The 27,214-nt window shown below is 38.2% G+C and overlaps 1 protein-coding gene across 1 annotated transcript in view; it reads left to right on the top strand.

Moving 5' to 3' along the window:
* The first annotated feature begins 607 nt into the window (after positions 1-607).
* CRYBG1 (crystallin beta-gamma domain containing 1) overlaps positions 608-27,214 on the top strand; it is a 102,337-nt gene continuing 75,730 nt past the window's right edge. Inside the window, exon 1 of the mRNA XM_070953671.1 lies at positions 608-945. Coding sequence (XP_070809772.1) covers positions 608-945 — 338 coding nt within the window. The remainder of the gene's footprint in view (positions 946-27,214) is intronic.

Here is a 27,214-nt window from a genome sequence, read left to right as displayed (position 1 = left end):
TATCTTGTTCATACGGAAACCTGCAGCCCTTTCTTGCGCGGGGCTACCCAAACTGCTGATAATTTCGTTTCCATCAGAAAGAAACAACAGCACTTATTGCCACCTTACAATCAGCAGCCTCAGATCAAGACTAGTCTTACATTCCCTTCCTGGGTAAGGCGCGAAAAGGGAGCTGCAGCGGCAGCCTCAAGATAACGAACGGGCAGCCCTTCAAACGGAACAAGAGAGATTCCCGACACCCGAGAAAAGTAGCTGCAGCCGTGGGAACAAGAACGAGAGATGAAACTCGCTAAAAGGCGCGAAGAAACGCGGAGAGGAGAACCCACGGAGACAGGCGAATTCAAGGCTGTCGTTGGAAAGTTTGCACACGCACAGCTCAGGAGGTGGGAAGGGCGCGGTCCGAGCCGCGGTTAGGAGTAGCTCCTGCTACCTTTAGGAGGCGCTTTGTTTGTCTCCTCCTCCTCCTCCTCCTCCTCCTCCTCCAACCGTCTTCCGACGGACCGCGCAAACCGAGCGCTTCTCCTCCCCGGCCATCCTTCAGTCGCTTGCCAAAGGCGGTTTGCAACCGCCGAGCCGGGGAGTCCCCCTCAGCTCCGCTTTGCTCAGCATGGAGAAAGGAGGCTTCAAGAGACTCGGGCGGCTCTTCCACCATAGGAGCGAGTCCGAGGACTCCGAACCGGACCTGGGTAAGGATACGCCGGTTTCCTCTCCTTGTCCGTCGCCTTACTTAGAAGGGCGGCGGGAACACCGCGGCAGCTGCTCCTCCACTACCACCACCACCACCGTTTCCGGGGAGCGCAAGAAACGGTCGCCTTTCGGGCACTGGCGCTTGAAGAAGAAACAGCAGCAGAGTAAGGACGAAGAGGCAGCGGGGGGCAACGCGGTCCTCTCTTCCCTGTTCGCGTCCTCCTCCGACGCTTCGGAGCCCACGACTCCCACCAACAGGTAATCCCGGCCTGCTTGCTGTCATCTCCAGGCGCGCCCATCCACCTGCGTCTTGCCAGGCGCCTTTCTTGCTCGCTCCCCCTGCCCGCTCCTAGTACAACCACAAGCCTTGTAGTTGCTGCTGCCCACCCCGCTTTCTCTCCCCGGAGGAACAAAAGGGTCTGCCCCCACCCCAGCACCACCCGACCCCCCCCACTTTCCCCTTTGCTCCTTCTTTTGCTTCAGGTGGTTTTGAGGTTACCCAAACTCTTCTCCGATGGTTGTTTATTGCCAGCGAGGAAAAACGCGCGCTTTTCCCGTCTTTCCTCTCGACGGACGCTGCTCTCGGACTAACGGAGGACCCCGCCACAGCCGGGTGGGCTTTCCCAGACAGAGTGTGAAGCTAAAGCAAGCGCCGCCCTTGCACGATCCTTTTCCCGGAGCTCTGGGTCTTAAAGGCACAGCAGCACTGCTTGTTTTCTTCTTCCACCTGATGTTTGTTGTGGTTTTTTTACCAAACCGTTGGGACTTGGAAGAGAACATTAGGTCTCGGCAACGGCCTCCCTAACACTTCCAATGTCTCCCCTCAGTCTTTTCCCCTTCCCCAAAATCCTAGGATCAATCCCCCCAAAATATATCGCCCAATGAAATTGAATCCTGGAAGAATCAGGACAGATAGAAGAGTTACTTTTAACAACACATAATTAAACTCTGGAATTTGTCATCCCAAGATTTGTGGCCACCTGCTTGGCTAGTTTCAAAAAAAGAGTTGGAGCCAGAGGGATCAATGGCTCAGCCTTGATGGGGGAAGAGCTGCCTCTGAAGGCCATATGCTGGGCTAGTGGTGGGCTTCTTTCTGCTTCTGACTGGCCATTTGGGAATAGACTGGTGGACTAGATGGGCCCTGGGACTACTTATGTAGTCCCAGGGCCCATCTTTGGTTTTCCATCTTTGATATTCTTTGGTTTGCTGACACATGAGGCAGTCCCGGAACCAGTGAAATCTGGGGGCCGGGCAGGGGACAGAATGTATCTGCTCTCAGTGTGGAAGGGATTGCCACTCTCAAACTGGTCTTTTTAGTCACACTAGATGCTGTTTTAGGACCTCTTTCCAGAGCTCGATACCATAGTCTCTTGAGACTGAAGGATGCCAATGCTGACCCATCATCCTTTACACATCTATTTTTGCTTACCAAATAGAGAAGTTCTGTGATGTTGGTTTCTTATTTTAAAGAAAATTCTTCAGTATCAATACATGTGTCACCAGTAGATGGAATTGATTTAGTAGTCAGACTGAACTTTGAAATTGGTGTTCTTCCAAAGCATCACAGATACAATGACAGTGGCAGGTAGAGTATCAAGATCTGAGTTCCTAACATAATAATTATCCTGAAGTATGTGTCACTTTACATCCTGTGTGTCTCTGAAATGCACTGGTAGGGATTTTCTTGCAGTTCTAATGAAGAAGTCATCCAACTGCTCAGCTTAGACATGTTTTCACATTTTTCATATTTTTCATCATTGGCATCCTTCAGTCTCAAAAGACTACGGTATCGTGCTCTGGAAAGAGGTTCTAAAACAGCATCTAGTGTGACTGAAAAGTCCAATTCAAGAGTTGCAATCCCTTCCACACTGAGGGCAGATACATTCTGTCCCCTGCCCAGCCCCCAGATTTCGCTGGTTCCGGGACTGCCTCTTTGCCTCACATATTCCGAACATATTCATACTGAGAATTTTTCATATTCTCAATTTTATTGGGCATTGTTATTCCCATCTGTTTTAGGTCCCAAAAAATCCAGTCTCACTTTTTTACAATGAAAAGAGATAGACATCTATATGAGTAATCCTCATTTACTGACTGCAATTGAGATTGGCAACTCTTTTACTAAGCGACAGAGTCATTACGTGAGACATCATGTGATCATATGGATTCAAACATTGGTTCCACTTTTAGTTAAGTGAATCACCACAGGTGGTTAAGTGTGACATCAAGTGACTGTGTAGATCATAAAAGGTGATCTCATGACCTTGATACATTGTGACCATTGCAAATGTGCCCCAGTTCGCAAAGTGGCTGAGTCAGGATCACGTAACTGTGGAGACACAGAGAGCAGCAAGTTCAAGGACCAGTTGTTAACCTACTTTTTCAATGTTGTCACAACTTTGAATGATCACTGAACAAGGCAGTTGATAAGAGAGGACTATCTGTATATTCTTTTAAGGGTGAAGTCTTGAGATAAGCAGTGTTGTATTAAAAAAGTGAATTGTGGTCACTGTCATCCACATTCCTAATCTTTGCTGTAAGAACCATTTTATGTTGTACTTTTGCTTTTAATACAGCTTTTATCTATTTTGAACACATTTTAAATGAGAAGTTTAAGTGGAATATCATAATGAAGTATCATAATGTTTACATTTTAAAAGCTTTTCTGATTGTGTTTTGATAGAAATGAGAACTTTTTTTTAATCTTTAGAATTGTTGCGTTAACACTATAGCAATGATCACATACATTGACACTATAATACTTTGGAATGACTTGTTGAATGAAAAAAATACAGAAAAGTATTTCATTGCTAATTAAAATATTAATTAAAAACAATATGTATTACAATTAATGCAGGCTGAGCTTTCAGTGGCCTTGTGTACTGAGCATAATGGGATATACAAACAAAAATAGTATAGTACTTCTGATCTAGAAAAAGACCACTTTAATTCCTTGTTCATACTAAGACTATCGAGCAAAAAAAATTCAAGCGTTGGTGATGGTCACCTATTTGAAAATAACCTAAAAATAGTTTAATATATGTAAAGTAGTCTTGTGTTGAAAATTTCTTCTTCATTTTTTTCACCCATACCTTTCATTATTTAATGAAAAAGTCACTTTTTTCTATTGAGAAAGAAACCTTGAAAAGATCCTCATGGGTGGATTGAGTTGAAGAGACATATATGAATCTCTAGTCTTTCATTCAGACACAATAGCTTGTAACATCTCCAGCTTATTATCAGTTTAAATCCCAAGGGAAAACATACTGAGGATCTATTCTGTGTGATAGACTTCCATCACTTATAAAAACAAATCAAATTCAAGACATCACCAAAATAGATTATCTTCTTAGCATCTTAAGAATGAGATGGGGGAGGGGAGAAAAGAGAACTGTTTCAGAAAAGACACTTATAGGAAACTAGCCTTCAATCGACTTTAACATTTGCAAGGATGTGATGTTAACATCCTCAGCATGTAAATTGGAATGAGCTGTAAACCAAATACAGGTAGTCCTCAAGTTACAATGATTCATTTAATGACCATTTAAAGTTACAAGTTGAAAAAAGTGACAACCAATTTTTACACTTATGACCATTGCAGTACTCCATGTCATGTGATCAAAATTCAGACGTTTGGCAACTGGCAAGTATTTATGATGGCTGCCCGGGGTCATGTGATCACCTTTTGTGGCCTTCTGACAAGCAAAATCAATGGGAAAGCCAGATTCACTTAATAACTCTGTTACTGATTTAACAAATGCAGTGATTCACTTAATATCTCTGGCAAGAAAGGTTGTAAAATGGGGTAAACTCACCTAATAATTGTCATGCTTGGCAATGGAAATTTGGAGCTTAATTGTGGTAATAAATTGAGGATTACCTATAAACATTAATGCGGTATTGTCGTCCTTGCTTATAGTAAGAAATCACTTGAGGTTTACCTAAGTCTGTTTCTTAAAAGACTCATTTTGAGAACTATAAGGGCTGACTTATGGCGAACCTATCTCTTGCTTTCAAATATGGAACAGGTTGATTCATAATTTTGTTTAGGTTTTTTTTTTAAAGTCACATAAGTCAGTAACCATCTCTGTAAATTTTGGGTAATAATTTCAGGTAGCTTAATTATGAAGTAGACTGTTTGAAGTATTTCCTTTTGTCACTGTTGAATCAGCTGGTGATTAATACCTTTGCATGCCTTTTACAGCTGAGATTATAGCCTCCTAATTGGTAGAGTATAATTAATATGGCAATAGATAACTTATATTTCCTGAACTAATTCTGTAGAATTAACACCCCAAATCTAACCAATGTTACTCAAAAGTAAAAATTAGCATGATGAATAAAACTTACATTTAAGGAACTAGATGACTTTTAATGTGTATTGACCACCTTTTAATATTACTATCAAGGCAACTCCCAAAATAAATGTTAAAATAAAACATTTAAAATATAAAGAAATATAAGAATGATTAATGATAGAACATTGTGAGTCATGGTATGTATTGACTGTTTTAAGTTTCGACTTAAATTCTGGTCTCTCATGAAATCAGCAAATTCCTTGTACTATTGTATATTTGAATTGTTTCTTAAACATTATAGTGTTTAAATATTCAGGTGTTCGGTTTTCTGTGTTGTTTCCAATATGAAATTTACCCTAATGTCTCAAAGATTTATTAAATTATATATAAAATTTAATACATCTGGATAATACCAACTGAAAATATATCAGTGCTCTGAGGTTCTTCTTTGATTCACACTTGCAACCAAATTGAGATTGTTTAATTGTGATTTTCTGAATAAACTGGATACAAAGCCTCACAGTTGACTGGACATACAACCAAACTGAGCTAGCCATATTATGGGTTTGTCATCTTTCACAGCATTCAACTATTGGTCAAGCCAATCAGTGAAGTGCAGCAAGCATTTATATGCCCAAGAATGAATGTGGTTCAGAATAAAAAAGTTGTTTAAATATAATCCACCATTTCTTTTGCTAAATAAAATTTATTTGAGAAATTGATTTTCCAATTAAAAGAATACTTGTATTAATAATAAACTCAGAGTAAATACTTTAACTCAGAATTAATATATTATTTAGATATATTTATGAATGAAGAGAAATAAACTAAAAGAAATTTCCTTTAGAAAGCATATGTATTTAAATATTTCAGTCCCAATTTATAATGCATTTATACAGAAAGTAGGTTTAGAATAATAGCTGCAATCAGTGTCACCATCACTAAAGCTAACATTTTGATCCTATTCTAGATATGTTTAATGCATTGTATATACCACTAATTTGAGAAAAGCTTTGAATTAAATGTAATAGGAGTTCCCCTTACTCTTCTTTCCTGCTAACTTCTAAAATGGAAAATCTATGAGCTCCAAATAGAATTGGAATTCACGAAAAGAAACACAATGAGGATTGGTCAAGCTGAGCTAAAGATAGGTTAGACGCTAAATACCTATGAAATACCTATGAAATACCTTCAAATGCTGATTAGATATTTGGCTGACATCAGGAGAGAATATTTATCATGATCAAGTACCACACCAGAAGCATCAGTACATGCTATTATAACCTGTATCTATTGTGTTGATCTACTCCTGTTAGGTTATATGAAATTACTGAAGTATCCTGTTGTGGAATTTTCTTAGATGATTCAGAATTTTCTGGCTTGCTCCTAAAAACCAGTGGGTTTAATTTATAATGATATAAATTTCAGTTGGTGACCACAGCATGTTTAACAGTGGAACAGATTGCCACTAGAAGTGATAGCTTTTCATGCATTGATAATGTTTAAACAGAAGCTAGATGATCACTTCTCAGAGATTTTGTAGAGGTGAACACCCACAGTGGGCAGGAAAGTAAAGTAGGTAATTTCCATGGTGCATTCCAACAATATTTTCTATAATTTTATGTAGTTAATTAAATATATTCTGTTAAAATCATGTACCATATATATAGTTGAATAGAAAATTCATTTTACATTACCCACCATTCTTTCTCAAAAATATTGTCAAGATTGTTAATATTTTGGTTATGTTATTTTATCACAAAGCAATTTGACAAAATAATTAGAAGTTCAAAAATATTTTCAATTTACAACTGAAAAAACATATTCAAGGAACTGAAAATAGAATGTTTATTGGGTGTATGATATTTTCCATAAAATATTCTTAACTCTTTCATCTATTTCTCGGCAATCTCAATGTCCCAGTGTTTAAATATAAACTCTTCATGAACAGAATGAATGGAACTCAAGTTTAAAGGGATTCACTTGCATAGCCATGGTATGTGTCATGAATGAGAGGTAGTTCATTGTTGATTTTTATTTTGCTTGGTATTTCTTCCTTTTCTCATTCAAGGCAATTCACATCACTCTTCACTGCATGCAGCTCTGTGGTTTTAAGTTATACTTTATTTTGTTTAACCTAAACTGCCATACATAGAATTACTGTAATAATGTTTTTGTAGGCTTAACTATGCAGAAATCAGTGTGAAGTGGCTTTTCATACACTGAGACTGGAATAATCAAGTAAGATTGCTTAATAGCTGCCAATCTGAAAATCTTTTTCAAAACAAAGATAATTGACTTCCCTTTTTTGACTTCTTTATTTTCTTTTTAAGAGAGAGAACTAAGCCAAATATTGACATTATTATTTACAGTACAGCTGCAAAGCTGCAGTGCTATCAGTTTTAAATGTTTGTAACTTATATTTCTTTGGAATGTTCTGTCCAGAATGTAGTAGAATAAACATTTATAAAATTGAACCTTCAACCCATGAACCTTCTTTTCCATAGGATGCTGACATGCATGACAAAGTATAATCTTTATTTCTTCCCAGAAATGTATTTATTATATATATGTCTGAAGACATTTTCTATAATCATGTGGCCACCATGGTTATACATCAAAGTCGCATAGAATGTTGTTACCTCCCCACCAAAGTGGTACCTATTAATCTACTTGCATTTGCATGCTTTTGAACATATATAATTTTTGAGGATTTAATTACAATATAAAAGCAAATCAAACTAAACTTGGAAAAAGAAAGAAAAGAAGAAAAAGTGCAAAGAAAGGAAAAAGAAAAAATAATAGGAAAGGAAAAAGAAAAAATAAAGAAAAGAAATATATAGAAAGAAAAACGTTATAAAGAATCAGCTTATAATCTTAACAGTTATAAATGCATCTATATTTTACACTACTGTATATATCTCTTTCTAAGATTACATCATAATTTCCAAATAGGTATTTTCAATAGTTTCATCCATTTAAATCAGGGGTGTCAAACTCGCGGAGTCATGTTGTCATCATGTGATGTATCATGATTTCCCCCTTTGCTAAAATGGGGGTGGGCATGGCCAGCGCATGATGCATTCGGCCCTCAGGCCACAAGTTTGACACCCCTGATTTAAATGTATTCAAGAATTGTACTTTTGTGGGGATATTATCTTCCAAAATATCAGGAGCATTATATGTGATATCAAAGTGACAGGAGTTGACATGGTGGCACAATCACTAAACCTAAATGGGGAGGGAAAGGAGAAAATACCTCAGTTGGGGTTCTCAGTGCATGAGACTTTATATTTATATTGACTGAAAAGTGAAAATAATTGCTGGAGTTGAGTTCCTGTTAATTTTACAGAGGGCAGGTCAAATCAATTAATCTCCCATCAAAATTACTTTAAAAATCCCTGTGTTAATTTGGTCCTCACTCCTAAATCAATTCAAATTAGCTATTTAACATTAACATTTTAGCATTAAATTTAATTAAAACTAGAAGAAATAGATTAATTTGGTAGCTTTGAAGAATAATTATTAAAAATAGAGAAATGGATGAAAAAATGTGGCACTGTTATAGGGCATAAGGGTTGTCAAAAGAAATAAAATTGCTATTTATAAAAATGCATTTCTGCCTACTATGTTATATGAAAGTGAGAATTGGGGATGTCAGCAGAAAATTAAATGTAAATTGGATAATACAATACTTAAAAAGCTTGTGTGATAAAACAAGAGTCAAAAAGGAATGAGTACTAAAGGAATGTAGATTGAATATATAAATGATTAGCCTGTGCCTGTCTGAAAGAAATGGTTTGAAGTGGTTTGATTACAGAGAGAAAATGAATGAGAATCAAGTTGCAAAACAAATATTTGAAGGATGATTGGATGGGTAAAGTAGAAGGATAAGATTTAAAAAGTTGTGGTTCTGTCAAGTGATATGAGAATTGAGAAGTTTAATGAACAAGAGGCCATGCATTGCTATCTGGATCTAGTGGAAGTTAACATGGTTTGCAAGATTAAATAGCTATGGAGAAGTATCATGAATTATGTTGGAGCAAACTATGTTTCTTATTCCATTTTTTAATTTCTTGGATTACTATTTGTAACTAATTTATTGTGCTCTGTGTAATATTGCTTACACAGGAAAGGAAACAATAGTACGATGGATATGTACACTATGTATATATGTATGAATTCCTGTTAAATTGAAATAGGTAGATTGGTGAGTTGTGCTTTTTGTTGAAATTATTGGTTTATGGCTTGGCTGCTATCACATTAGTAACTGAAATGTTGAAATGGAGAACTGTGATATTCCATATTTCAGTTTCCAGGAAAAATGTTGAACAGAAACAGAAATGATTGTATTTCTTGTTCCTAATTTTACTGTCTCTAGAAATGGTAACTGTAGGATTAAGATGGCAAGTTGAGGAAATTTGTGGGCAGTGATAAAAAAGGTTGAAAGCATGCACTTACAAGATAAAATATTCCTTTTACAGCGTATATCTGTTCCAAACCATAAAAAAAATTTTTTTTTGCCAGAAGCAATTGCTTAATTTTTCAGTAGGGCTAATCAGAGGGTTGTGATTGTAACATGCAATATGTTATATAGAAAATCCCTTAAATATTTTGTGAGATTTACTAGTTATCTAGAACAGTGGCCCCCAACCTTTTGGGCACCAGGGTCCGGTTCAATGGAGAGAGATTTTTCCACAGAGCAGGAGTGTGTGGTTTTGTGTGCTGCCACAGATGGGGCTTTGCCTGTTTATGCGGACTGGTTGCTGGCATGTTATGGACTGGTGTCAGTCCAAGGACCAAAGGTTGGGGACCTGTGATCTAGAACAATGTTTCTTACTCTCAGGACTAAAATTATGGAGGAGAGCTTTTGTTTGAATAGGTTATATTGATCAATATTTACTATATTAAAAATTAAAATTGACACATTCATATATTTATTTATTGAATAATGTAAGATGACAATATTAAACAATTAGCTATTAACTAAATATTTTTCATTAAAAAACCCTATATTTTAAACAAATAAATAAAAATAAGAGTCAGATTGTTTTAAATTGGATGTCAAACTCTATTTCATTGAGGGCTGCATTAGGGTTGTGTTTGACCTTGGGGTGATGGGTGGGGGTGGGGGTGGCCATGGTCGGCATGACATGGGACCGGGGTAAAATGCTCCCGGTTCAGACCGGCTCAGGCGAGTAGGTAGCGATGGCGGCGGGCAGTTCAGAGAAAATCCCTGCCCCCGCCTCCCATGCCCAGCTGAGCCACGCAATCATCAGAGCCTTTTTTTCCTTTTAAATGGCTCTGACCAGCCAAGCTCTGACATCCCAGCTGAGTTACCTCCTAATCAAGCAACTCAGCTTGGATCGCCAGAGCCATGTAAAAGAAAAAAAGTTTCTTTTTTTCTCCCCCCCCCAGCCTCCAGCTGCTGATCGCATGACGATCACAATCCATGCATCAGCAAGCAACTGAATCTCCCTGCCTGCAATCAAGCTCATCGGTGAGCAGCTCTTTCTGCCTGCTTGCCTTCCTGCCTAGACTTGTGGATTTCAACTCCCAGCAAATCTGGCTGAGGAATTCTGGGAGTCCACAAGTCTTAAAAGTTGCCAAGGTTGGAGACCCCTGTTCTATTGGGTAAGTTTTTTCCCGCTTTGGGAGCTTTAAAAAAAATAGTTAATTGGGATTTTTTTAGTTGTTCTTTTTTTAGACCTAGCCATTTAAAGTTTAGGAAGTTTTAAATTTAGCTGCTTTTATATAAAAATAAAAATAAAATAATATAAAATAATATTTGTGCAGCTTTCTGAGATTTAGTGTGTTTCTGTAGTGTTTCACTCTAACTACACAAACACAAAATCTCACAAAGCTGTATGTGGAATTTTGTGTGTGTAAAGTGTGAAAGTTGGTTTTTTGGGCTTTTTGTGGCTGTGTGAGGTTCCTGCTTGTTGCAGGGGCCATTTTGAGTCTAGCACAGCTACTTTTACATTGTGGGTGAGCCAGTTGTGTTGTGTTTTGTAGGTTAAAAAAGGGCAAAGAAGTGACATTGACTTGGCCACGCCCACCCAGTCACCTTACCACCAAGCCCTGCCCACTAATTAAGCCCCGCCTACAGAACCGGTAGCAAAAAAAATTAGATTTCACCCCTGCATGGGACTCATGTCAGAGCTACCTATAGTGGCCAAGTGTTAAGGCAGGACTTCTCTGAGACTCTCCCTTACTCTCATTATATCCTTCCTTCCTTCCTTCCTTCCTTCCTTCCTTCCTTCCTTCCTTCCTTCCTTCCTTCCTTCCTTCCTTCCTTCCTTCCTTCCTTGTACCCTGTGGGCCAGATGCGGCCTGCAGGCCTTGAGTTTGACACCCCTGTTTTAAATTTTTACAAATATCTCCAATATCTGGAAAATAATTATGATTTTGTACACTCCTGAGAGGGTCTTGAGGAAGCACCAGGGTTCCTTGGATCATACTTCAAGAAACACTAGTCTAGAGCAGACCTGGGAATCTTACAGCTGCTGGGCCACATCCCACACTTTAGCTGTCCCTGTCCAGCCTCTGTAAGGTCAGTTGGAAATTAGAAATCAAATATAAATAAGTGCACCACAGGGGGTGGGAGAGGAAGCCAAGTAAGATCCAACTCTACACAGTCACTCGGTGCTCCTTCAGTTGGCTGATGGGCTGTGAGAGGACGAGGAGAGAAAGCACTTTTCTCTATCTGTGCAGAGCTCACCCATCACCTGAGTAGTTTGAGGAGGCAGTGGCGGGGGTAATCATGTGAGGGGACCCACCGCCACCTTAGTTGAAGCGCAGCTGGGGACTATTGCTTTGGCCCTCCATGAACAGTCCCCGTTTCCCATGTGGCCCCTTGGGAAAATTAATTTCCCACATCTATCTAGAGCAGTGCCAAAAGTGGGGGGAGCACAGGGGTCATGTGCATGCCTGCCCATACCCATAATTAAATGCCCCCCGTGCATGTGCACACGGCCCCCCTGTGCTCCCCCCGCTTTTGGCACGCGACAGTAAAAAGGTTACCGGTGGGTTCAGTAGGCCTGTTTTTTGCCCTCCCCAGGCATCAGAGGCTTTCTAGGAGCCTGGGGAGGGCGAAAACAGCCTTCCCCACCCTCCCAGAGGCCCTCCAGAGGCCAGAAATTGCTCATTTCCTGACTTCTGGTGGGCCCGGAAGGCCCGAAAATCAGCTGGCCAGCACACACATGCGCTCTGGAGCAGAGCTAGCGCAATGCTTGCATGCCCACAGATATGGCTCCACGTGCCACCTGTGGCACACGTGCCATAGGTTCGCCATCACGGATCTAGAGTATCACATTTACATCATTTCTCCTATGTGCTCTGTCTAGAAAGTTGAACTAGTGTTCCTTTTGAGAAGGGACAGGTGATGAAATTATAAAGCAAATAATTCATGTGCAAACAGACAAAAGACAACTTTGGTCTGGCTTAGAATACATATTACTATGGTAGGGATGACAGAGTAAAAGTGACTTTCATTACTGGTATGGCATACTCCCAATGCTGCCTTGCAAAGTTGCATGGCAAAATATTATCAAATTTAATAAGGAAAGGGATAGTTTCTTAATATTCTTACATAAATTTTATGTTTCACATAAATTCATTTGAATTTAATTTGATTTGGATGCTTCAGTTACAAATAATCACTAGAATTATTAGCCCAAGGAAAGTGCTTGTCCTATTATAATGATTAATTTTGGCATGCTCATGAGAAGAGTTTATCTAATCTTCTGCTTTCTTGAACCTTGCCCTTTCTGGTGTAATCCTAAAATGTACTTTCCTCAAGGATTAATGCATTTATAATTGTTTAGTTATTTACTTTTTAAAAATCCAATTTTGGTACTATTCTGACTCTGTTTAAACTTGTACAAAGAATATTTCACCTAGATTAAAAAAAAAAACATTTAAGCATTTGACTACAGAATAAAGTATGTACATGTTAGTTTGGCATAGAAACAAGCTGTAGTTTTATAGAGTGTAGTAAAAAAATGTAAGCAGATAAAGAAATAATAAAGATATGAATAAAAATTTTGGTGTCAGTGTGAAACTCCAAAATAACTCATGATTTATCCATATTGTTTGGCTTGTCTATAATTTCACCGTATTGTGTTGTACTTTCATTAGTAAACTGTGGGAATGTGACCTCCAGGCATATTCAAGACTCAGCATTTTGTTGACAGATTAATTGGAGCATATTAAGAGATGATTTTTTTCTTTATTTTTGTAGTGAGTGTAAGAAAACAACATTTACAGATCAGTACTTCCAATCTTTTTTTTTTAGTTTTTTTTATTTAATATATAAAATACAAAGAAAAGTGGAAATAAGAAATTAGGGGAAGGAAAAAGAGGGGAAAAAGAAAATGTGAGGTAAAAGGGGAAAAAAGGGGGGGAGGCATTAACTTCTGAGTCCTTTTAGCACAGTACAAGATAAAAATACTCCAGCTTCAAATTTTTGCTTTTACATATTAGTATATTTCTATAACAATAAATCTACCTAATTGACAAAACCAAAGTCAAAATTTCATTTTTTTCATCACAAGCACAAAATCCAGAACTGATATCCAAGTGAAAAATGTAGTTAAATATATTCTCTTTTTTGAATAAAATGATCAATTTAACCATTCCTATTTTATCTTCCTTGCTATGCAAATAGTATGTATTTTTATTTGCACCTAGTAATCTTTAAAAACTATCACCATTTTTATTAACAAGGTTCACTGTATTCTTTCAGATTCTTTGACCTTACAAGGAAAAATACTCTCTTTTTTTCACACTTTTTAAAATGCTAAACTTTTCTTTAAACACATTTCTAAAATCTAAATTTTCTAACACATCTTTTTCTTTAACTTCTTAACATACAGGCTTTGAAGGACCAGTAATTAGTAATTTCAGTATTAAATTTGGATCCCTCCCACCAAACTATCCTTATAGAATAATATTTTTTTTGTTTTATAAACATCCTTTTTAAAACTCATAAATGTTCTTTAAACATTTACAATATTACAATACAATATTGTAATATTGTTACAATATTTTCTTTAACTTTCTCTTAACGCAGATACTCTCAGCTACATTTTCAATAGCATTTTGCATACTTTAAGAGTTACTTAAGCTTATGTATATTAAAAAATTACATTTTCAATTTTTGCATTAAGACTTTCTTTCACTTACAAATATCAAACAAATAAAAATCCACCTAGATCCAGTTAACTCATTAAGTTTAAGTCATTCCTTCCAGCTTGTTTGCTTGGAGTAAAATCGTTTTCTTCTCTGGAAAATTTATCAAGTAGTTATAAGCCTCCCTTTTTATCAAGGCTTTCTCGACCTTGTTAAAGTCCTTAAAGAAAACTTGTCCTTTTAAAAGTTGCTGATTTTCTTGAAGCTCTTCTTTCAGTTGTGTTGAGAGACTTATGTTTAAACCATCATAATAAAAGTTGGTGTCAGTTTATAGTCAGTTAACCTCTCTGCATTTTCAGCTTCTTGTGAAGTTGCCTCAGTAGTTTGGTAGGTTTCTACACATGTTTGCATCTCTAAAGTAGTTTGAGAGGTTTTTTTAAATTATCCTTGGATCACAGCTGATCAACAAATTGGTGGATTTTATTTAGAGAATTTTCAAATATGTCTCTAATAATGTGCTCCTCTATCTTGACTCCTTCTTTGGTCAAAGAATAGCGTTTTTTGTAAGTCACTTGGGAATTGCTGGCTGTTCAGGAATCATAAAAATCAGAAACTTTTAGCCACCCACAGAAAAGCAGACTAAACTAAACTAAACTAAAACCACATCTTTCAGTCTTTATATTTCTTCATCAGCTTTTCTTTTTGCTCCACACTTATTTATTTTTGGCTTGCCTTAGCAGCCTTCTTCCTTCTTGTTTAACACTAAAGAAATACCCAAAATGGCACAGTTCTTCAAAAAGGCATAGCAGGCTGTGACTAAAGAGAGCCTCTTTTAACTTAACTTAGTAAAGATTCATAATCCTTAAAGGTGATTAAGAAATGAAAGGCACAACTTACCTTTGAAAGGTAAATTTCAAATGGGGGGGCTTCTTCAATGAGGAACAGATTGCAGTCCTTCCTCCCTCCCCCCATTTGGCACGCAGCAGCTTTGAAGCACAGTTCCTGAAGTTGCTTGCAGACCTCAGCTGTATTGAGGATCTTGAGGGGCATTTCTTAGACTGTCCCTGATCTGGGTGGTTCATAAAAACTGAAGGAATGCCAGTCCCTTCAGTTAGTAGTTGAAGAGCAACAGCCCAGGGAAAAACCCTTCAGGGATCTCTTCCTGAGTGTGTAAGCCATCTTCATCGGAAGTATCCATCAGTACTTTCATTCTTAAAAAGCTATGCAGGTGTTTTGGGATGGCAATTCCTAGAATTCTTTTTTTTTTTTTTATTAAACTTTAAAAAAAAAAAGAAATCTTTTTTTCCTTTATTCAAAAATACATTGCATATCTATTTCCATTCTATCTGGAGGGCCAGGATATGCAAGGCTACTCAAGAAAGAGTTTATTTTAAAGCCTAAAATAAAATACACATTGTAATACTAAGCAGCTAGAATGTAGCACTCAGCAATATATAACTTCTAAGTGTGTAGCAATTTACATGTTTAGGTGTGGATTGGGCTTTAGGGGCAGTTGTTTTGAGGCAACAATACAAAGTGGCTTTTTTTGAGCCACAGCAATGGTGCTAGAGCTGAAGTCAAGGTCTGGGCCTATATTTCAGTCCCAGTCCCAGGCTCAGTGCTACTGTTGAGTGCCATCATTTAGGATGGCTTAGATGGGGGTGGTGGATGTTTTTCTTTTCTTTGGGAGGGGGGGGAGGAATGACATATGAGCAAAGTCCAGTATGACAAAAATATTTTTGTTTGATTTTGTCTCATGAGAAATATGTGTCAAAAATATCAACACTTTGCTTTCCTCCACAGGAAAAAAAAAATGACTCCTTTGGTTTTTAGTTAGTTTAGTTATTTAGCTGTAGCAGTTGGTGTGAGAAATGTTGGGGTCAGAACATTTTGATCTTGAAACTTTTTGCCCATCTCTACTAAAATGCACATGTATTCTTTCAATATTGATTGTATTTCAATCTGGTATTTTTTTTAAAAAAAAACAGTAGTTAAGGCATCAGGCTAGAAACTAGGAAACAGTGAATTCTAGTCCAGCCTTAGACATAAAGCCAGCTGGGTAACCTTGGGCCAGTGACTTTCACTCAGTCCGAGAGGAAGCTGTGACAAAGCACTTCTGAAAAACCTTGCCAAGAAAACTGCAGGGAGTTGTCCAGGCAGTCTCCAAGAATCAGACATGATTGAACGGGAAAAAAGGTCATCTGGAATATAATTCTTCAGTGTTTTACCATATTCCAAAAGCATATCAACAACACGTTACAACAAGTTTGCATTGCTGTAAATTAGCATTTACAATGGATTCATAAACTGTGTAATATACCTTTTCATAAAAAGTTGGAGCATAATTTCACTCGTAAAATAAAAGCTAATCATACGTTGCAGAGGAATCATGTGGAAAATTTATACTAAGTTCTGAACAATTCTGAGGTTATTCAGAATTTGGATGCCATGTGCTTCTACTGTGGAAATCCATTCTAGGAATACTGTTATTACTCTTAATTCAAAGTACCGTGATACTACCAAAAATGAGTTTGAATAGGTAGAGAATTTGCTGCTATAACTATTATTTATTTACATTCAACATTTAGCAATATTTTGAATTGTCCAATGTAATAATGTTCAGTGCATGTTTCAGCAAGTCATTGAGTCGTTAAGTACAAAATATTATATAATGTGTGTAAGTTTATGTGCATGCATGCATATACACGCTCTAGTAAGCCACAATTAGTAAATGATTAATCATGAGGAACTTTGCTATCCAATTCCATAACTGAGTTAGCATAAGAATTAAATAGAACTGTGATTTATAAAATAGAGTTACTGTCATTTTAATCTAATTAGTCCCAGTATTCCTGTATTTCAGTTTTTAATTGAACTTTTTTGTTGGTGCTCCAAACTAATTAGGAAGGATGCAGAATGGGCCAATGGATGTATTTCAGGGCACACGAGGAGCTTCTAACGACAAGTATGCCAAGGTCAGGCACTTTCCATTAATTAAAAAAAAAGAATCAGAAATCTAGGTAACATCATTTTCAATTAACACATTTTATTAAAAGGCATAAGCATTTGTGAGTGCTTAAAATGACTTGTGTTAAATATAATATGCTAAAATTGTATAAGGTACTTGTAATCTACTTGCCTGTAACTAGAATCTGAGCACACAACACATCTTCCCCTCCCTTCTCTGGCCCTAATCCCAATTTAAAGCCTACATTAGTCTATCCACCCTATGCATCTGATGAAGTGAGCTTCAACTCATGAAAGTCTATACTTTGGTGTTAAAGAACAGCCCTTATTGTCTGCAGTCCATAGACTCGGATTGTAAATAAATACATGCCCAAAAACAGAAGATGCAGAAGTGGAATACCTGTTAAAACAAGTAATTTACATAGAAATTGTCTCCCTATGGAAATACCTGACTGTGCTTTAATAAAGGCTGTGCTTGCTAAGCAGACTATTTTGGCTGCAATCAGAGTAAAAAAAAAAAAAAATTAAAAGAGACTATTTGAACTTGTTGCTCTTTCATTGTATTAAAATGAAAGGAAGACATTTTCTTTGTGCATTATCAGCATATTAATTCAACATTGATTCAAATATTAAACTTCCCCCATCTTTCTCCTGGTAATGAGTCACTTAAAAAAAGTAATATAATAATTTCACAAAACTAATAATGTATATGACTATTATAGTTAACCTGCTATTCAGATGCCAGTTCATGATATTTCAGCAAGAAAGGGGGGAGGGGAGGGGAGGGGAGGGGAAGGAAAGAACGAAGGAAGGAAGGAAGGAAGGAAGGAAGGAAGGAAGGAAGGAAGGAAGGAAGGAACTCTTCATTTAAACTATTAAGTTATCTTGTTAAAGAAAGAGAGAATCTGAACTATCAATCTCACAAACAGTAAACAAATGGAATTGCCAGGCTAGTTGCCATTTGATAACAAGGTTGTTCATGTAAGTCAACAGCTGCAGATACTACATAAATCATTGAGCATCTCTCCCCAAAGGGTCCCATTGTGTCATGTCATTGGCAAACCCAGTCTTCTGTTTGCTTTGCAGTATTCAGCATCTTATTTTCATCTAATTCCAATTCACAATCATAAATACACTGTGGCCATTAGAAAGCATGCATTATTTCACTTCAAAGTGTAGTAGACAACTGTACTATATTTGTGGGGTTCATTGCTGAAAAAAATCTGAATCTTCCCCCTCTCCCAATTTACCCTTATGACATTGCGCTACAAATGTGAAGTGATCATATTTTGGAAGTATATGTACAGCATTGGAAATGGCCCACAGTGGTTCTATAACGTAGTTCAGTGATGGCTAACCTTTTTGCCGTCGTGTGCCAAAAGTGGGGGTCGCACTGGGGGGGGGTCTTGCACATGTGTGCCCACACCCATAATTCAATGCCCCCCACGCCCCTTACGCTTTTGGCACGCGAAGGCAAAAAGGTTACCGGTGGGCCCGGTAGGCCCGTTTTTCACCCTTCCCAGGCTCCAGAGCCTTTCTTGGAGCCTGGGGAGGGCGAAAGTGGCCTCCCCCCACCCCAGAAGCCCTCTGGAGGCTGGAAATGACCCGTTTCCCAACTTCAGGTGGGCCCAGAAGGCCCGAAAATCAGCTGGCTGGCGAGCGCATGCACGCTGGAACTGAGCTAGGGCAACGCTCGCATGCCCACAGATACGGCTCCACGTGCCACCTGTGGCACGCGTGCCATAGGTTCGCCATCACGGACCTAGTTGAACCTGTACAATAATGTCACAATTAATACTGTATATACTTCATTTTAAGAGAGATGAGCCATGGAATATTCCAGGATATACCTGAAAGCTTCAGCTGATTCAAAATTTAGCACTGGGAGCATCTGTTAATGTCCCTCAGTGTATTTACATTGCATTTCTATTCTTCAAGTTTTATTGGCTACTAGTACCCTTCCAGCAGGGGTGAAATGCTACCAGTTTGGGACGACTGGTAGCGGATATTGGGGCTAATTCGCCATACCAGTAGCAATTGCTGGCTGGCCATACCCCCAAACCGGACCATGGTCCTCAGCCCTGCCATGCTTCTCTGCCTTCCCATGGCCAGCTTGCAAAGGCAAGCAAGCGGAAGGCCACACAAAAGGCAGGCAAGCATGGCAGGGCTGCGGGGAAGGGAGCTAGCATCTTACTTCCTTCCCAGCAGCCCTGCCATGCTTGCCTGCCTTCCACACTGCCAAACTCATTGTTCAGAGCATAAGCGATCTAAGGAAATGTCTTCCAACTCTTCAAGGTTGACTTGAAGAGTGCCGAGAAGCCGACAGCAAAAGTAGTGGCAGTGGGGGCAACGGGGTGTGTGTATGTGTCCCTCCTCTCCCAGGTGACAGCCAGGGCTGTAAAGGAGTCTCTGCAGATTTTATTCTGCTAGTGATTGCTGACTATAGGGGGCAGTACTCATCTTAGTTTCAAGGCCATTGAGCCAGCATTGTCCAAAGATATTTCTGTGGTCATGTGGCCAGCATGATGTCATGGTGTGCTATTATCTTCTCACCATAAGGTGGCTGAGTGGCTCAGGGGTTAAGACACTGGGCTTGTCAGCTGGAAAGCCAGGAACCCAAGTTTGAGACCTGAGTGCCATGCAATGGGGTGAACTCCCATCCTGTTACCAGCTCCTGCCAACCTAGCAATTCGAAAGCATGCAAATGTGAGTAGATAAATAGGTACCACTACAGTGGGAAGGTGACAATAACTATGTGTGGTCATAATAAATAAATGAATACTTGGCAGGAGGCAAACTACTATGAATTGTTGTAAGGCGTATGGAAACATCTTATTATAAACCAGAGATGCTGGATTACATAGACCAATTGACTGCAAAGGAATTCATGGTTACCAAGATTTAAGCTTTGGTTATGGGTAGAGTTCTACTTCATTCAACCCAGCATATTTTCTGGTAATTCAGGTAATTCCAGAGGGTGTCTGCCTTCTGGAATGTAGTTCACCTCCAGATTCAAATGACCCCCCACCCACCTGGTATTTTGAAAGGTCCTGAAGACCTGGCTGTTCACCCAGGCATTTGGATTGCATGGATTGCTTTTATTCGTTCGCCTCTGATTCTTGTTTTAAATGTTTTAATTTGCAATACATCCGTATACATTTAATACATTATTATGATTGGGCATTCAGTCAGCCAGTTCTGTAGAGTGGGTTTGGCACTTTGTCTATCTATCAAGTCTTTCCCAGATACTTTTTTGATGGTGTTAAAGGTATTATTGCAGGATTAAGCTGCATTTTGCACTTGATGGTGCAAAATCACTGATGGTGATTTTGTCAATGCTGATAATGTTCAATTGGTGCCCCAGATGTTTTGGAATTGCACCCAAGGCACCTGTAACTATGAAACTTTTCTTTTGCCACAGTCATTCTATTCCTATTTGCAGGTCTTTGTACTTTGTGATTATTTTTCCTCCAGTTCTTTCTCTTTTCTTCACTTCTGCTCTCCTTAGGTGCTATCCAGACTTTTTTTAGTTTTCTTATCAACAGTCGTTAAGTCTGGTGTTGCATGGCAGATGCTTATCTGTTTGAATTCCAGAACACTTTCGTTTCTTCATTTTCTATTACTTTATCTATTTTGTGGTCTCGCCAGTTCTTGCTTGCAGACAAATGATATTTCTTTCAGATATTCCAATGCGCCATTGCTGCTACTTCATCCTGCCTTTGTTTGTACTTAGACTGTGGGATCTTCTTGTAACAGCTAACTAGGTGGTCCACTGTTTCTTCACCTTTTTTTTTTTTTTTTTTTTTTTTTGGCAGAGGCTGCATTTGCTGTCTGTTGCTTTCTTCTCAGTTCTGGCTTTAATATGCATTTGTTTTTAAGATTTGGTCACGTAGAGCTAGAATTAGTCTCTGTCTCTTTGTTCATTTTTCAGTTCATTCAGTGTCACTGAATGGATGAAGGGCATGATTCATTATTTTTTTGGTCTTCCTATCCAAGACTTCTAGATTTTCTTGAGTTCAGTCCACTATTCCAGCTGTATGTATAACAACTGGAATTATCCAGGTGCAAATCTTGTTACTCAGTGGTATTTCTGCCACTGAGTTTGGACTTTAAGAGTTTCACTCATCTAATATATTTACGACTAAACTTCTTGACTTCAGTGTGCTTGATATGTCAGCCTGAAGGATGCACAGGTATTTATGGTGCTTTTCATCCATACTTTTTATGTTATTTCCATAGAATATGTTGATTCTTCCTTTTTTCCTCCCTATTGATGGTGAGGGTAGCACATTTGTATCAGGATCTCAACTGTTCCAGCACTGCACTCTTCCGGACAGAGAGCTCTGATGTCTTTCCTAGGATCTGTTGGAACCACTCTCCCACAGTTTAGGAGTCATGGCCCAAATGTGCCTATCACTGCTGGGATCCCTTTCACCTTTACTTTCCATTTCATTGATATTTCTCCAATTTCTCATGTTCCGTCCCCTGATGTTGCTTTCACTTGGCACCGCTACATCTATCACCATCTATCTCTATGACTATCTTTTGGACTTTGTCTACTACCACAATTTCTGGTTGATTGGTAGTACCCTCCTGCCTGTCTTGATCTGGAAATTCCATAGGATCTTAATCTTATTTTCTATAACCTTCTGTGGAATCTCCCATCTGAACTTGGAAGGATCTAGCTGATATTCTCTAGTGGTGTTCCTGTATACAATACTTTGTTGTGCAATTCAGTGAAGGCTGCTCCTGCCTGCATATTACAATCTGCCACTATGTGTTACAGTACACTGTCTCTGAGGAAACTCCACATAGTCTGCACTTTGGGTCCTGTCTAGTGCTGTACTCCTACTTCTATGGATCTGGAACTTAATGCCTGTTTGATTGTTTTTTTTTTTTTAAAAAACATGTTTATTAATTCTTTTACCACCAAAGACAAAATACAAAACAAAGAAAAAAAATCCAGACTAACAAATATCCAACACTAACAACAACAACAACAAACAAACAAACAAAAAACCATGTGTACAATCCCCCTTCCCCTAAATATCAAATACAATTAACATTAAACATAAGAAAAAATCCACCCTGGCTGAATGCTGAAAGATACATCATAATTTAATATATTTCCCTCCCCTTAGATAAAGGGTTTACAAATAGTTATAAGCTTTCCCACTTGTATTTAACAAAAAAGCTATATTACATAAACAAATACCCCTGATGTGGAAATCTATTTATCTAATAATTGAATCAACATCTGTTCTCACACACACAAATGTGCACGCACACACACACACACACACAATATATATATATGTCAACATGTTACTGCAAAGTTAAAACTAGTTAAAACTAATCTTCAAATTCCTCTGCTAACCATCTGTCATTGTATTTAACACGTAAAAATTCCACAAATGGCTTGCAGTCTCTCATAAACTTGTCAAATCCATTGTCTAAAGCAGTTAATTTTGCCATCTCTGCTATTTTATTCAATCAATTTTAAAATCCATTCTTTGATGGTCCCCCCCCCAATGCTTAGCATACATATACATTGTGGTTCTCATGTGACTGGGTGATACCAAGATACTTGCAACTGGTTTGAATGTCTACTATGTGACCCACTAGTATAACTATCAGTCTTAACTATTTTCCCTTTCTTGACTAACATCCAGCTACACTTTTCTAGTCCAAATGACATTCTCATGTCCTTACTGTAGATCCGTGTCAGGTTGCTCACTGTGAGTCAATGTCTCGTTCATTCTCTGCATACAACTTGATTGGTTCTTAGTGTCCTGTTGACTTTGTATAGTGACAAACATTCAGAAATACACATGTGTGGCATTATAGGCTTTCCTGTAGTCAATCCAGGATGTGCTCAGATTGGTCTGTTCAGACCTTGAGTCTACTTTATCTATGAGCAACTGGTGTTTTGAATCTCTGGTGTTGTTCTCGATGCCCTTCTGAGCTGAGCTCATGTACTGGCCCATATGAACCTGTAGATTGCTGTCTATAATGCCTGATAGGATTTTACATGTTGTAGGAAGGCAGTTTATTGGCTGGTGGTTGACTGATGCTATTCCCTTGTGATTCTCTTGTCTCATTCATGTATGGTTTGTTCCGGTAGCCCACTTATCATCGGGTTGTCCCGGTTCCTCAACATATGATGTGGATCTTGTTAATCCAGGCAACATGCAAATCAGCATGACTCTTCTAGTTCATGCCAGTTTCATATTTTATTGTAGGCAAGTAAAGTGTTAGGGGGCCTTGGCCCAAGGACCCCTACTAGTAAGGTAGGTACCAGCCAGTATTTGAACCGTGGTCTCCCACATCAGTGACAGTCATATGCTATCTAGTCACAGTTATTTCTGTACATGAATTGTATCATCAGGAATCCCACAGCAGGAAAAAAATTCTGATTAAATATTTTTGAGATCTTTATATGTGTGTGTGTGTGTGTGTGTGTGCGCGCACACACACACACACACACACACACACAGAGATGGAGAGAGACAATGAAAATGGGAATGAGAATTCCATCCCCAAAGAGAAAGAAATGGTGGCTTTAGGGAATTGGAAGAATTGGTGAGAAATTTTGCCCCCACAACATCTAATACCTGTAGCAGTTGCCTAACATGTCTAATGGTAGGACTGACTCTTATGGTGTCACCTATAGTCACTGTTAAAACTTAATTGATGCAAATCATCATAAGCTAGAAGCTAACAAAATCACAAAAACAGCAGTCATAATTCTTCTTGCATACAAACTAACTCTTTGGTGAGTGTCTATATATGCTAAAATCTATATGGAAAGAAAGGAGCATATGTTTCCAGAACTTCATGCGTTGTCTTCTGTGACAGGTTTTCCCCAAATATATACTTTTGTGTAGCAAAACTAGACTTCTCTCAGCTGTTTGTTGTTCTTTACTATTATTGACTGAAATCGGATTAAAGAACCTGTTTTGGATAGCATCTTAATGACATTTTGCATTTTATCATGATTTCAGTGGTTATTCTGGTATATCCTGCAATAAATGTGTTTAAAGATACTTCCATTTACTGACGCTAACTGATATGGTGTCAACTACAAAACTTCCAAAATAACCTCATTAACAAAACCAGATATTTTTAGGCACTATATTGTTCTTGGTCTAATCTACAAGACATTTCTTAGTTCCCTATCTTAATACCAAATCTTGTGTTTGGGATATATCTGGAAAAAAGTACTGGAATTTATTCAGGCTCATTGTGGAAAGGCAATAAGGAAGGAAAACCTTAATGCAGCTTTAAAAATGGCTTTGAATGATAGAAAATAAGCAATTTAATTTTCCATGCTGATCCCAGTGTCTGAAGGATGCTACTCACCTCCTTGACAATCAAATATACCTACAATGGTTACATTGGGGACATATCTGGCAGGAGGGTGACAAGGTATGGCAGTTTGCTTTTGAGCATAAGAATAATTGCTGCCAAATAAATGCAGAAATAACTAAGCATTCAGCTAGTGATAGTGACTTTTCCTCAGTAACATCTGAGTACTCTGTGACCTCTTCTTATGTCACATTACGGTAATTCATTTTTAATAAGCTATAGGCACAAATATTATCATAGACAACATGTCATATCTTGTTTCTCTCTCTCTCTCCCTCTGTCTCTCTATGTAAGTATGTGTGTGTGTTTGTCTTTGTTGTTGTTGTTCAGTCACTAAATAGTGTCTGATTCTTCACAATCTCATGGACCCCAACATGCCAGGTCCCTGTGTGTGTCTGTGTCAGTGTGTCTGTATGTGTATAGCGAATGCTGAGCAAGTCAGTCAGTTAGATTTTTAGGAACATGGGAATTTAAAAGTTCATTATGGCAAATGTTTGCTTCCAATCTTTAGTGTAGCCTTTGCATTGAATGTTTACGCAAATCTTGCCTATTTTTAATAGTGAAATTATGCAACTGTCTGGACAATTATTTATTTATTACTCCACCTCTTAGTAGAATCTCATACTTTTCATTCAGCTGTCTGAACCTAATCATAAATGATGTTTATTATGTCTCTAGCCAGCTTACTGCCAAATCACGTACTTTCAGTATGTTGCTCAATGTGGAGATATATACATCAGACTTCAATAGCTGTACTCATTCTTTTGCACAAGAGCCAGTTTGGTGTAGTGATTATAGTTCTGGCCTGGAAACCAGGAAACAGTGAGTTCTCAACCTCCCTTAGGCTGGCCACGTTATTTTGGGACCAGTTACTCTTTCTCAGCCTCAGCTACTTGACTAGATTGTTGTTTTAGGGGAAAGAGGAGGCAGGAATATTAAGTATATTTGCCACCTTTATAAATATGTACCTATGTATGAATGTAAAGGTGGGATAATAATAGCAGTCTTTTTCTCTGACAAACATTCAAGGTACAAGAAAATTTAAAAGCAAAAGCTGAATACATGTAAACATACAACAGTATTGAAAAAAGTGACTTATAACTGTTTTTCACATTACGACTATTGCAGCATCCCCTTATCACATGATCAAAATCCAGATGCTTGGCAACTGACTCATGACAGTTGCAATGTCGCAGGGTCATGTCATCATCTTTTGTGATCTTCTAACAAGCAAAGTCAGTGGAGAAGCCAGATTCACTTAACAACCAGGTTACTAAATTAACAATTGCAGTATTCACTTAACAATTGTGGCAAAAAAAGGTTGTAAAATGGGGACAAAATTCACTTAAAACTGTTTAGTTTAGCAACAAAAATTTTGGGCTCAATGTAGTTATAAGTTGAGGAATACTTGTATAGAAAATTAAAAATGCAGGTTAATACCCACAAATAAAATCTAGTGAAAGAAACGTCTCTTAACAGTTTTTTTAAACTGAGAAAACTTGTCTATGCCAGAAAGATGGGCCTCTGGCAATGGCATAGCTTCAGAAGGACTCCTTCTGCAGATCGTTACAGCAGTTTATCATATTAAGAGTCAATATGAGCACTTTAAGTAAGAAATTAGCAATCTATTAGCATATATTTCAAACAGCTGTGATATAAAGTGTATCCAAAGCAATTTCCATACACTTTTCAAGGATATTGTCTCAGCACATTGCAGTCGTTGAAATGGGTTGCAGCAAAGGCGTGACATTGGGAAGCCATACAGCTTCTGTACTATATATAATTTTCGCAGGGATGCTCCTTAGTACCTAATCTTCAGTAGATTCAGTGACAATTGAAAACCAAGAACTTCCAAATCTGTTCTTTTGGGAGAGTGTAACAAACATCCAAAACATGCTGAATTTCAGCCCCCAAGACCAGTTTTTTATTTATCCCTAGCATCTACATCTTGTTTGGATGAGCTTCTCTCTCATCTAGTCCATAATCAACAGTATTAACTGCTTCCTTGAAATTGGATGGTAATAATGCTGGGTGATCTCACTCCAAAACTCTTTGTAACCTCCTTTGCTGTACAATAGCATGATCAATAGCATTGAAAACCACTGAAGATCAGGAATGCCAGCAGAACTCTGGAGCTGTGATGTCATCACCTTACCACCTTTCACAGAAATTAAGTTTTCAAATCTAGTTTGCAATTGTGCAGATCACCAAGGCCACGTCGTAATTTTTTCATGAAAGATCTTACTATTGCTTATTTTACGTGAGGGGTGGGATTGGGCTAAATATATCCTGAAAGAATAATAACCAGCTCCGTTAATGATATTTTGTTCTGGTGACTTAAATTAGCCAGGAGGACAAATGTTGAATAAGTAGGTGGTGATGATATTTATTTCCAATACAATGTGAAAAGATCTGATAGGGTGGCCATGCTCACTATGCCTGCCCTCTGGAATAGCATCGTCCCTAAGATTTGGATGGCTGCAACTGTACCTGCCTTTAGGCCTTCAAGACCTGTTTTTTGTTCCTTCACACATTGGACTGGGAAGGTAAATACATTGATTTAATACATAACATATATCCTCAAGAATTGTAAACCAATTGTAAAATTGTGCAGGGAGAGGGAAAGGGTATGGCCATGTATGTCTTTTATGTGATTAGATAACTGATGTGAATAGCCTCCTTGGCAGCAAAATCTTAATGGGCGTTATTAAATGGGGATGAAGTCTGAACAAAGACCTGTTTATTGTATGTGACGTTTGCTC

The sequence above is a fragment of the Pituophis catenifer genome, unplaced genomic scaffold (genome assembly GCF_029215685.1).
Source record: "Pituophis catenifer annectens isolate HBS135680 unplaced genomic scaffold, rPitCat1.0.hap2 SCAF_1, whole genome shotgun sequence".
In the NCBI taxonomy this organism is placed as follows: Eukaryota; Metazoa; Chordata; class Lepidosauria; order Squamata; family Colubridae; genus Pituophis; species Pituophis catenifer.
This window is presented reverse-complemented; position numbering and strand designations above follow the sequence as displayed.